The sequence below is a fragment of the Primulina eburnea genome, chromosome 10, assembly GCF_022965805.1.
Source record: "Primulina eburnea isolate SZY01 chromosome 10, ASM2296580v1, whole genome shotgun sequence".
Classification (NCBI taxonomy): Eukaryota; Viridiplantae; Streptophyta; class Magnoliopsida; order Lamiales; family Gesneriaceae; genus Primulina; species Primulina eburnea.
Genome location: NC_133110.1, coordinates 6,981,400 through 6,994,948, shown reverse-complemented (window position 1 = coordinate 6,994,948; position 13,549 = coordinate 6,981,400). Strand labels below are relative to the sequence as shown.

Here is a 13,549-nt window from a genome sequence, read left to right as displayed (position 1 = left end):
GCAACATAAATAAATTATAATAATAAGGAAGAAAAAACAATCTAATTTCTTTTAACTCTTCAAACTAGGGGTTTATATTCAGTCCGAACCGAATCAAATTTCACCAAAATTACGAACCAAAAACCAAAACGTATTTCACAGTTCGGTTCGCTTAAAAACTGAAATATTTTGGTTTAATCGAATTTCTATTTCTTTTAATTTTTTAATAAAATATTATTTAAAAACTTAACAATGAGTTTAAAAAAATTTTAAAAATCGGTTTTCAGTTCGGTCAACTGAGCTAAAAAAATCGAACCAAAAAATATATACCCAAAAAGTTAAAAATCGAAAACAGAACCGAATTTTAGATTTCTGTTGGTGTGAGGGATTAACTGAACCGTGAACACTCCTATTTCAAATATGTGTTCTTGGTTAAGGGTGGCAGGGTTTGGATGATTTTTTATTGTTTTATTATTAACAATAATTATTTGTAAAATTTTAAAACCTTTGAATATTTTTGAAATCAAAATTGAAAGGGGACAACTATGTGTCGATGCTCTAACTTCGTTTGGATAAAACATTTTTATAAAAGTGTTTTATACAAAGTTTTTATAAAAGGTGTTAACCGCTGTTTTAAGAACAAATATGATGTAGGACTGAGCGTTTCACTAAAAGATATAGCTGTTGTTAAATGTGCAACTCAAATATTTTAAAACGTACAATAGTCCAACACCACGTTTCGATTGTTATATTCAACATGAACAATTATTGCATGTAACAATCTCCCTACTAATAATTGCACTTTTTGTGATCAATGAGAATCAAACTCGTAACCTTGAGTCTAATATCAATTGTAGTACCTAACACTTGCAGTTTTACCAAAAGCAGTAGCTTACGATAATTATTCAACTCAAATAGTTTTAATCATACAGCACCTCAAGTACCATGTTTCAGTTGCTTTACCCAGCTGGATAATTATTGCATCTAACATATATATTTGAACAACTTTTCTATAAAAATATTTTTATACTTAAAAAATAATATGCTTTGATTTCCATCATGACTTTCATTTCTATAAACATATAAAACACATTTCAATTCTTCTTTGAAAGATAACACTTTTTTTAAAAAAAAAAATTTCAAAAATGTTTTATAAAATCTTATCTAAACACATATTTTAAAGTTTTTTTCCCATTCATAAAGCACTAAAAACATTTAAAGTACTTGTCCAAACGCATGATTAATTTCTCTCATTATTGTTGTTAAAAATAAATTATATACCAACTTAGGAATAATAAGAGCACTAACTATTAAACTCTTTCAAATACGCCATATAATTAATTTCAACAAATTAATTATCTTATATGTTAGGATCAATTGATTAGTTAGAAGAGGGTCGAATAAATAATCATCCCTTCTTCCTAGTGCGATGGATGTTCATTAGAAGGCTTTGAAGATTACTACTTTTGTAACAACACTGTCTAATTAAAACTCCTATTTTAGTTTACTTACTCAAACAACACGGAGCAATACATTAATTGTTAGTTTAAAATTATTTAGAAATCAAAATATCAAGCACAAATTGATGATCCACAATACTATGATATAATACTTAAGTGTGTGTTAATAAATTTTGAAAGCAGTTGGCTCATTGAAAGCTTAAATACTTGAACTTATGCCATGATTCCATAGAGCCTAACTAATTTACAAGTTCTTTTATTTATAAACTTGGATTCAACGGTAAGTAAATCAAATATTATATATTTTCCAAATATAATAGCCATTAATCTTGTCTTTTTCACGTCATTTCCTTTTTGACAATTCGTATACTATGGTACTGTTTGGTTCAAGTACTTGTAAGTACTAATATAAATAGTCCTATCATATCACTTGTTTTGTACAAGTATTATTTATCTCGATCAATCAAATTATTAATTATTTATTTCACATCAATCAAATTCGTAATAATTTATCTCACATCATCAAATCAATAATATAAAATTACGATATTACCGTTAATAAATAATATTATTAATATTCTATTAATATTTTGAAAATGACAAAATGGTAATATCATATTATCTTAAATTTAACCAATCAAATCAATTAAATCAAACACTACATTAACTATAATTTTCTATTTATTTTATTATTACAATATATTACTTATCTCCATACTATATATCTCATACCATGAACCAAACGGTACCTATAGGTAATGCTCGCGGATTTCTGATAATTCAGAGACTGTTGGTACGGAAGGCTTTATCCAATATTTCAGTTTTGTAACTTTGAGTAGTCTAACTGATTCTTCAGCGAATGCTTTTTCATTTAGCCAACTATTTTTTTCTTCCAGTTGGTCTTCAACTATCAGTTCGATAGACCTTAATATCAGTTAAACATCAAACATATTTAGTCTTGTGATACTTCGTTTTTAGCTCATTATCAATTCAATTTGATTTAGTTAAATCACAAAAACTTAGTCGTTTCAACATTAGGATATATATCTACTTTAAATAATTGCGTTGCACCTGGGCTTGTCTTCACAAATTAATTTGAATCCGATATTTTCCGAAAAACTGATTAGAAGTTACAAAAAATACTCGCAAAATTAATTAAACTTGTTTTATTTTCTGTTACTTTGTAAGAGAATGAATAAATATGGTAACCATACATTTTTACGTGAAAAATCCACGTGTTTCATATAAAGTGTGGGAAATTTATTTTTGTTTTATTTATATAAGAAATGAGAGATTAAATTAATTCATACCCACAGCCGCCGAATATACTTGTTCCAACTCTCATATAATCACCAAAGTTAAAATACATCACCAAAGTTAAAATACATCACCAAAGTTAAAATACATGTCTTCCGATCCTCTCAAGGGTTGGAGAAACTTCCCATGACCAAACTCAATCGTTTAAAGAAATACAAACACGATGCTAATCAATCAACAATGAAGTTTGATCATTAATTAGATCCATTCCATAATTTCACCCATTATATAAAGCCTATTTCATCGCCATACAAGCATCCGGAAAAAAAAAAAAAAAAAAAATAAAAAAAAAAAAAAAAACATAAAAAAGCATCGCGCGATTCGATCGGATATTACTAATTTGTTTCATCATGTCTAAGAGTAACATAGTCCCCATTAGTGTTTGCACTTTTCATGGGATTTGCACTTTGGTGTTATGTTAGTAATAATAACCCTACCTTGGTCGTCTCCAGGGATGGTTCAATGTTGGATGCTGATGGTTCTGAATATATTGATTCGTCTACATACAATTTTAATCCACTAATTTACATTTTCTTTTCATTTTAAATCATCTTACATTGGAGAGCTGATGTGACACTGAAAAATACAGATATGTCTCATGCTTAGAAATCGCTAAAATTGAAAAAACATACAAATTAATGGCTAAAAATGTGACATACCTGTGTTCCTAGCTGTTTGACTTACCTGATCAGCTCCTAGTTAGCCGACCACCTAGCTAACCTAGTGCTCGAGAAGATCTCAACCAGGGACGGAGCCACCCCAAAGGCTGGGGTGGGCTCCAGCCCAGGCTAGATTTTTGGGCCTATTAAAAAATATGGTGGAATTAGCGACGGTTTTACTAAATCCGTCGCTAAATTTTTTGAATTTATTAAAAATTTTAGCCTATAGTCCACACTAAAAAAAAACGGATGGATTATTTTAGTAAATCCGTCGCTAAAATTACGACGGTTTAGTACAACCGTCGCTATATAACGACGGTTGCGTACAAACCGTCGCCGATCTCGACGACGATTTAATCAAAACCGGCGACGGTGTTTGGAAGAGCCGTCGCTATTCAGCCCAGTCTTAACTTATTTCCTGGCTACGTCCCTGATCTCAACGAAAAGTGATGATGTGCAAGTCTTGGAGCAAAGTTTGTTGTGACCTCCACTATGTAAAGAAAACCGAATCCTTCAAGATTTATACTATTTGGACGTGTGTGAGAGCGACCTTTCGAATATATACATCATACATAAAAAAGAGTGGTCTCCGGTAGAGATTAATAATGTTCTGAAGGTGAAGGACTGACGATTTGGTTACAAGGGACAAATGAATGTTCCATCTCCCGTACGACAAGATCTCATAAGTGAGTGAGTCTCATGTGAGACCGTCTCACGGATCATAATCCGTGAGACGGGTCAACCCTACCCATATTCACAATAAAAAGTAATACTCTTAGCATAAAAAATAATACTTTTTCATGGATGACCCAAATAAGAGATCCGTCTCACAACTGCGACCCGTGAGATCGTCTCACACAAGTTTTTGCCCTCATAAGTTAATTTACTTGACTCAATTGGGGAGGGCTCAGTTCCCGATTTGACCTAAGATTTGCTAAAACAAGTGTTCCTTTAACTTTTGGTAACTCATTCTCCCTATAAATGTCAGATTTGATTTCATTTTCAGTGGTGCATACACTCTAATTTTCTGCATATATTTTTATATAGGAATTTGACTTGATTGTCGGAGAAGGTACACCGGAGCTCACCTCTAGTGATATGATTCTTGTAAGAATGAGAAACACAAACACAAGTATATTAAACATGTGTCATCGATTCCACAAACAACAAGAATTCACGGGGAAACGTCCTTATCATCTTTGACTCAAGATTCGTATTTCTACCTCTAAACTCTATGGTTTAGCAACAAAATAACAAGAAACAAACAATTGTAAACAATTGAACATTCAAAAAACTTGTCATTGACAACCCAATTGAAGAACAATCGACAAACACCACAAAATTGAAAACTTCGATAAAATTTTTTTTTGACAAAAACGACACGACTAGATGCAAAGAATTATGATATAAAATCAATAATTATCATCTAAAGTTTACTACAATTAGATATTCGTAGTGAACCAAACATACAAAAATTATAAAACTTTGTAAATAAGGAAATCTGCAATTCATCAAAAGAAACCTAAGTAGTACATATGACCTAAATTTCGAAATTAATTAATAAGTTTGAAATATAAACTTTAAAATTTGAATTTATATTAGAATAACCTAACTCAACCGAAGCCTTAGCCAAACAGCCAGTCGAGTTCCATACGCGCAATGAATGCATGTGATCTACTTGCCAAACTTCACTTTAAATCTCCATGCATGATCTTTGAACCTTTTTAATGGCTTGAATATGCTTGATACTTCATCTCCAATCGCTGTAAAGCTTGTACAATTTTGTTTTCTTGAAATCTCTTCCCTGATTTAACACATGATGCATGATTAAGATCACATCCTCACCTCGGCCGCAACGGCTGGTCCAATAAATTTTAATCAATGAAGAAACAATTAAATATCCTAACACAAAATGGAAGACAAAGCTACGACATGATACTTTATCAGGTGGAATGCTACGAAGGAATCTGTTAATAGCTTTATCAGGTGGAACCCTTCTCCAAAAACGTGGGGGAAGATGACGGGCTACGGTGGACTTTGGAGAAATGGATTGGGAGAATGGATCAAACTATCAAAGGTTTCATCCATAACATCGGATCATGCACTACTGAGAAAGCCGAATTATGGGCTGTGTACAAAAGACTTGAGCTAACTTGGGAATTAGGCTACAAGAAAGTGCTATTTGAAAGTGACTAAGAGAAATGGTGAAATTGCTTCGTAATGAAGAAGGCACATGCTTGGAAGTATTCAACCTGCTTACCAGATGAACTTAGTGTTAGAATAGGTGTTCAATGAATCAACTTGTAGCTTGGACTTTATAGACTCTTATATAAAAACAATCTATATTTTAAAAATAATTTATGATTTTATCCAATTGTGAAAAATATTTTATCTTTATACATATGTAAGCTGAATAAATATAAAGTTCTTGAATATGCAATAGGTACCACGAGGTCTACCTCGCAACCTAAGATCAAAAAACTCATTAGGAAGTGTATCGTATGTTCTAAACAGGTTCTTAGTCGAACCAGCCGCCTAAAGACACTCTTCTCAAACTCGTTAGGAAGTGCATCATACCACGAGGTCTGCTGGGTACTTATCTGATCAACACAAACCACGTTCTCAAACCGGATATGTATTTACTCGTGGAGGCACTGCAATTTCTTGCGTTCATAGAAACAAACACTCGTAACAATTTAATCAAATCATGGCGAGATTATTGCACTACATGAGCAAGCCGTCAATGTGTGTGGCTAAAATCAATGACCCAACATATCCAAATCTTATGCGGATCATTATCATTCGACAAGAAGCATATGACAACTATATGAAGATAATGATGCATGTGTTACTCAAATGAAAGTAGAATACATAAAAAGTGACATAACTAAACATATTCTCCCTAAGTTCTTCGCATTCACCCACGAGCTTGATTAGAATAAAGATATTGATATTCTTTACATTTAATCAAGTGAAAACTCATCATATCTCTTCACAAAGGCACTTCCTACAACAATATTCAAAAATCATATATATAACATTGGAATGCGCAATCTACGAAATTTGAAGAATAGTTCGTGTTAACGTGAGAGGGAGTTTACGTTACTGTACTTTTTTTCCTTGATATGGTTTTTATCCCTATGAGTTTTTTTAGTAAGGTTTTTAACAGCCCAATATAAAAACATGTAATAAAGCCAATCATTATATCATGATCATTATCAGAATAAGGAGTATTGAAAATATTGAAAATATGATGAATGCAATGATGTAATTATTTTCAAAGAAATTCTATAAATAGGGCTCTCAGTTTGTGAAAATTAAGTGAAAAAAATTTTACAAAGTGTGTAATTTAATATATTTTGTGAGTTTGAGATTTTATTATTTACCGTAAATTTTTATTTTAACAATAATTAAATAATTATCATTTTTTATATGTATAATTTTAATTATTAATATGTTATTATTAATGATTTTGAATTTATATCAAATATAATAAATTAAATAAAAATTTCTTAAAAAAATTGAAATAATACATATTAAATATAATCCGACTAATATTATATATATAAATATATTTCAAATCCGACTTATATATAAACTAAAGTGTGCAATAAGCTGCATCACCAACAAAATATAATAAAATCCTACGGTGCTTCGGTCTCGTCATATCTTCACCATCACAGTCATTGTGCATCACCCTTATACCCGTCTCGATCTCCGTTTTTTCGAGTTCAGGGAATCCTCAAACCCGAAACTTCGGGGATCAACTTTCCTATCCCCGCCTCCATCTCCATTCAAAAATATTAATATGGCAAAGCGATACGGATTCGGAGATTTTCTCAAACCAACACTTATTATTATCTATTATTATTAGTGGTAATATTAATATTATTATTAATATCAATATTAATAATAATATTTTAAAAAATAATGATATTATTATATTATTGATAATAATAATACTATTATTTTACTATTGATATTATTTTCGGGACGGATTCGGGGATGTGGATGGTAATCACATACCCGTCCCGAACTACATCGGGGATTTTAAAAAATCTCTGAACCTGAAAAAATCGGGGATCCTCATCCCCGTTTCTGGTTTTCCCCGTAGGGCCCCAAACCCATGAGGAAAGTTTAGGGGTGTCAATCAGGTAGGGTGGGTAGGGTTTCGGGTCAACCCGCGAATTTTTTTTTTCAACCCGAACCCAACCCGAGCCTGAAGCAACCTGAAAACCCCCAAACCAAACACGAACTCGTCTAACCCGACTCAACCCGTCTAACCCGCATAACCCGAATTTTATTTATTTATTTTTAAAAAAAATAATGAAAAAATTCAAAAAAAAAAATAATAATAAAATTTTAATTTAAACACATAATAACAAAATTTTCGATTTAAATTTGAAAGTTTAATGGTAAAAAATTAAAGTATATTTATTAAATCAAATAAACAATTGTTAAAAACATAAAAAAAATATACAAAATAAATATTAAATGATGAAAATTTATCATATCAATATACAATAAATTTTGTTCATACATACAATATATAAAAATATAGATAATATTTTCAAAAAAAAAAAGTTTTCGGGTCAACGTGTGACCCAACACGATCCAACCCAAAACCAGTCTAACTTGACACTAACCCGAACCAATTCATGTTTTATGCCTGTCAAATTTCTTTCGATGAATATTTGTATAACTTGTAATCAGTTTTTCAATGACGCGATTTATGGATAGATCTTTATAATTTCAAAATATATCATGAAAAATTCAGATATTACAGTCGTTGTATGTTCATGTGCAACGTACATACATGTCTTCTACTCATACAAAAATGACCAAAAAAAAAACTCAAATTAAAGAGACGAATTGTGAGCTTCTCTCCCAGAATTAGACCATCACGGACAGGGAAATAAATATGCATATCATTCAAAAGAATCAAACACGAAATTTGAACAAATTTCCTTCATTGAAAGTGCCCGCCACGCTCCTGTTCCGAGCTAGAACTCAAGCAGGATTAGTAGCTTGATTAGCCTCATCTGGAGTTTCCAAGTACCATCTTTTGAGTCGTGCTGAAGCTTTCAATACCTGTTATGTCCATCATCCGAGTCTCAGTCCAGACCAATAAACACAAACTAAAATGAGAGAAATTAATCATTGGCGCGAATCCATCCCGCGAATGGAGAATACCTCTTCATCCCAGTTTATTCTCCACATCATGACACTCAGAGCAAGTGTCTCGGTGATAACTCCACACAGCATTCCAATCCAAAGTCCCTGTTAGATCATCGTCACTTTTCAAATAAAACTACGGGTGTCATAATGTGTTGAGGAAAAATATAAAGTTGAAGATATGGGAACACGAATTTCAGTTATAAGTTAACATAGGAGTTGTGTGATATCTGTGTTCTTGATTGCTGAAAGCTGGATCTTTTCCTTTATGATCATAACTCTCATATGGACGAGTCGGGATAGTATAATCTATTATATTTGGTTACCCATTTCAATTCAGCTATAGACTGTGTTAATTAGTTATATATCCTCTACAACTTGAGTGAATCAAATGGTAAATATTTAGTTAGTTGCATTGGAAACGCCTTGTTTACCTTTACTTGAAGATTGGTCACATATCCAAGAATCAGGCCGATTGGTAGACCGATCAGATAGAAGCAAACGACGTTGACGATAGCTACCGTTGCTTGCAGACCAGCTCCCACAGCCACACCTAAGACCACGACAAGATTCCGGGATTTTTCAAGCACTACAAGAAAAATGGTTTTCCGCAGCACGTCATCAACGGCGTGCAATAAAAGCACGCTGCGAATACCACTTTCCGCGGCGTGCATCTAATGCACGCCGCAGAAATTCACTTTCCGCGGCGTGCATTAAATGCACGCCGCGGAAAGTGATTTTTCGCGGCGTGTATTAAATGCACGCCGCGGAAAGTGAATTTCTGCGGCGTGCATTTATGCGTGCTGTTAAAAAATCATATAGACGACAGCGTGCAGGTTTATGTGCACTGTTAATAATAATAAAAAATTTTAAAAATCGTGTCTAAATAGTAACGGCGTACATTAAGCGCACGCCGTAATAATTAGCGACGGTTTTGTGATAACTGTCGCTCATTAGCAACGGTTAAGGCAAACCTGTCGGTATTTTAAAATCAGCGACGGGTTTATTTTCGTCGCTATTAGCGACGGTTTAAAAACATTCCGTCGCTATTGGCGACAATGATTACAAACTGTCGCAAATTGCAACGGTATGTTAAATGCTGTCGCAATTAGCGACGGTGTACACATAAACCGTCGCAAATAGGGACAAATAATCTGACAGCCGTCGTACCATGTCTATAAATATCCCCACTTCCGCTCCATTTTCCCCACAGGACAACACTTAAATTTTTCGAACATTCTCGTTAAAATTTAGAGTTTGTTTTTTCGTTTCATTCTTTGTTAATTTTTAAGTGTTATTTTTTTTTTTATAAGAATTTTTAAGTGTTATTTTTTTTTTTATAATTAGTTTTTTCAGGTTCTTTTTTTTTACAAATTTATTACAATTTTATAAAAGTAATTTTTTTTTATTTTATTTAAAAACTTAGCGACGGAGTTTATATACCGTCGCTGATCCAGAAATTAGCGACGGCTGTAAAACCGTCGCCGATTTATAATTAGTGACGGCTATAAAACCGTCGCTGATTTAAAATGCGCGACGGTTTTATACCGTCGCTAATGTTATATGTTTCCACAGCAAACAATGCACGCTGCAAATAATGGTATTAATGGCGTACGCATGCACGCCGCGGATAATAGCATTAACAGCGTGCACATGCGCGCCGCGGATACTCTTTAACTTTCAACGGCTTTCAACTTTGCAGCGTGCAAATGTGCGCCGCGAATATCTTTCCGCGGCGCACATTGCACGCTGCGGAAACACACTTTTCTTGTAGTGAAGCATGACAGAGAGATTTGTAACTCACGTATTTCATTTACTTGAAACATTTATATTTCGCAGAAGTGTAGTTTTAAAACTAAGGTTTAGAAATCCATAGATGGAGAAATAAGAAAAACCTGAGAAAACTGGATAAATGCTATTGAACAAGACGGAGAATGCGAGCAGAATAGAGAGATCCGACACAGTCTGGGCAACATTTTCATCGTTGCTAAACACGTATCCAATTTTCTTGCCAAACACTAAGCAGAGAATCCAAAAGATGAGCCCTAATGCAACTGAAGTGGAGAGTATGACTTTGATTGCAAATTTAACAGCTTTAGCATCTCCTCTCCCGAGTTCATTTGCAACCCGCACGCTTTAACATCAAAAGAAGTGACTTGTCATGCAAAAATTTCAAATCTCAAGTGATAATATATGGGTTTGAATTGGAGCACGCGAGATAAGAACGCTTACCATGCCGCACCAAGTAGTCCTAGGCATATCATGAACTCCCAGCCGTTGATATTGATGCTGAGATTCTGAGTATTTTAGTGGCCATCTTTAAATAAAAGGCAAAAAAAGGATGAAAACCGAATGGAATTCTTACCAAACAGAGAAGGCGGAAATGGCAACTTCTGCATCTTTCATGTATCCTGCTACTAGCACAAGAATGGCATAGTACCACATCTCCAAGCTATACAATGATTATCATTGATCAACGACACAAGTAAACGACATTCGCTGAGACCTAAACATAAACGGGAAAGATTTTACCAAATCATAAGACCAGAAGAGATCGAGAGTTTCACAACCGGGAAGACATCCTTCAGTGCAGCCACCGTGAATCCTTTCCACGACTCATCACACCAGCCGCCAAAAATGTATATAAACTCACCAAACACAACAAACCATGAAGATATACACAGAGAACCCATTGCACCATCGATCCCGAAATCCAGAACGTTAACAAAAAGCCAAGACAGGGGGACATGGAGCACGAACTGCATAACCGAAAGCCATGCAATGACAATGTTCTTTTGCTGTGCTTGCAGATACATTTGTATTGTCAAACTAAAGACAAGGGCATAACAGAAGAGAATGAACCATAAAGAAATATATCCTGCAGATTTAGCGATAGTCTCGTCTTCGCCTAGGAGCTTAAAGATTGGCGTTGCGAATAAAAATACGGGAAGTAAGATTGTCAAAGTGATGAGATCAACGAGCCATGATCTTTGCAAGAAAATACCCATCATATGGTACTGTTTTGCTCCAAATGCTTGGCCGCATAGAGTTTCAGTCGCACTAGACATTCCTATCTGCGAAAACAGACATCAGGAAAAGGGAATGCGTGGCCAAATACAATCTCTCGTATAGTTTTAGCAGCGCAACAAATTTATGAAAACTCGAAAAAGGTATATCCAACACATGACACATCTAAAATCTAATCATTATCAAGAAAATCGCATTGTAAATGGTCACATAGCTCGAAATTACCAATATCCCGTTAACGAATCGGACGAGTAAGGTCTGAACAAGTGCGTAACCAGCAAGATCCTCGGAACTTAAGTGCCCAATAAACGATTGGGTCACTACAATAGTGCCGAAAGAAGTTACTCTTGATATTACACTGGGCAAGGCAACCCTCCATATCTTTTTCGATTCTTGACAAATTCTCCCTTTCAAATCACCCTCCTTTCCTGAGTCGAGCAGCCTTTCTTGGATTCCACCTTCCATTGCTCTACAACAATGAATGGAGACTGAAATTTCAGCAACGTGGAATAATATTTTTTTATTTATAATTCATAAGCCACAACTTTTTTTTTTTGACCACTTCACCGAAGTCGAGATCTTGGTTCCAATCCATGCTCTAAAATTAATTCTACTTGAGCAAATATGTTACACGAGGCATTAATCTCGTAACTGAATAGCCAAAGCTTACGTGCAGGCGCTTTGAAAAAAGATGAAGTCTCGTATTTAGCACATTAATGAAAATGGTTCGAACGTACAAACAAATCAAGAAACATGAACATCAATGTAACAATTACACACAAGATTCACTGAATAAAGATGCAAGAAATATAAAGTTTAAAACAGTATAACTCAAATGCCGAAATATTTAATGAACACGAAAATAAACACACGTTACATAAACAAAAAAGACACCTCAGAAGCTTGCTGTTTGACTGTGAAATCAAAGGTTTTTTCAGATTCTATAATGATTTATGAGTGTTTTATTTTGTCTGAAGAGGAAAATGAATTTGATAGTTAATGCTGTTGGTGGGTTCACTTAACCGGGGGTTGGGTAGGTAGAGCGACCGGTTAAGATTTATCAATCAACGTGGAAGACGTACGCCCATGACGAAACTGTACGGTACTTCTGAAATTTATTTGAAATTTGCAATATATTTTTGTTTTTTTTTAATCTAAAAACTAATAAACAAATATATATTTATTTGCGTTTTGACACAATTAAGAAAATTATTAGAAAAACAAATTTCATAAATAAATTAATTTAATGAATATTTCAATTAAAGATGTCAATTAGGTGAGTATGTGGCAGGTTTGGTTAAACCCAAGACTCTCCCTATGAAAAAAACTTTGAACTATTACCCGTCCCACCTCGGTTAAATATTCTTCGGACCCACCCCACCTCGAATACGAAACGGGGCCGGGTAGACCAGTGAGACCCGAATTTTTTTAAAATAAAAAAGTAATATTTCTTCTCACGTGACTAAATTATGAAACAGACAAGCCTCTAAATGCAACATTGTGGAAAATTAATTCGTGTTTTTGACCACACTTAATAATAACAAACAAAGTATTTGCACGACATAAAAAAAGTTGTTAGCTCTCCAAAAAAATCTTGACATCTCCAAAAATAAGTCATAACATAATTTAAACAGATCAATATAAAATCAGTGAGTAGGCAATATTTAAGTTTACTAAGATGAGAACCAATTATTCTTCCACTATTGCTAAAAGCATATTCAAATACAACAATTGACATAAGAATATCTAAGATCGTTATAGTTGAGGTAAGCTACTAAAAAAATGAAAATTAATAAAACTAAAATCCTAAAATATTTATATATACATATATGGGACGAGTATTATAGAACTCATGATCCGCCTCATATCCGGACGGGTCTGAAAAATTAGACCCGAGACCCATCCCATGACCCATTTAGTATACCCAAACCC

General features: G+C 33.7%; 1 protein-coding gene across 2 annotated transcripts; it reads right to left on the bottom strand.

Annotated features, from left to right (window-relative positions):
- Window positions 1-8,253: 8,253 nt before the first annotated feature.
- On the bottom strand, window positions 8,254-12,653 carry LOC140802974 (protein DETOXIFICATION 24-like). 2 transcript variants are annotated; one of them, XM_073158614.1, is made up of 9 exons: window positions 12,512-12,653; window positions 11,843-12,086; window positions 11,123-11,664; window positions 10,956-11,042; window positions 10,823-10,879; window positions 10,486-10,724; window positions 9,025-9,143; window positions 8,609-8,695; window positions 8,254-8,506 (listed from the first exon to the last, which is right to left on the bottom strand). In XM_073158614.1, the coding sequence occupies exons 2-9, from the start codon at window positions 12,080-12,082 to the stop codon at window positions 8,426-8,428; spliced, it is 1,452 nt and encodes a 483-aa protein (XP_073014715.1). In that variant the 5' UTR covers window positions 12,083-12,086; window positions 12,512-12,653; the 3' UTR covers window positions 8,254-8,425. The 2 variants fall into 2 exon arrangements, with proteins under 2 accessions (XP_073014715.1, XP_073014716.1); XM_073158615.1 differs by having other exon boundaries at window positions 11,843-12,105; window positions 12,512-12,610.
- Window positions 12,654-13,549: the final 896 nt, after the last annotated feature.

What these genes read in the sequence shown, in the direction of transcription:
- LOC140802974 (XM_073158614.1), bottom strand. Translation starts at nt 12,082, where the DNA reads ATGGAAGGTGGAATCCAAGAAAGGCTGCTCGACTCAGGAAAGGAGGGT. An exon ending in TCTTCTGGTCTTATGATTTG is followed by an intron (nt 11,043 to 11,122) that starts GTAAAATCTTTC and finishes ATCATTGTATAG; the next exon opens with CTTGGAGATGTGGTACTATG. An exon ending in GAATAAACTGGGATGAAGAG is followed by an intron (nt 8,507 to 8,608) that starts GTATTCTCCATT and finishes TGGACATAACAG; the next exon opens with GTATTGAAAGCTTCAGCACG.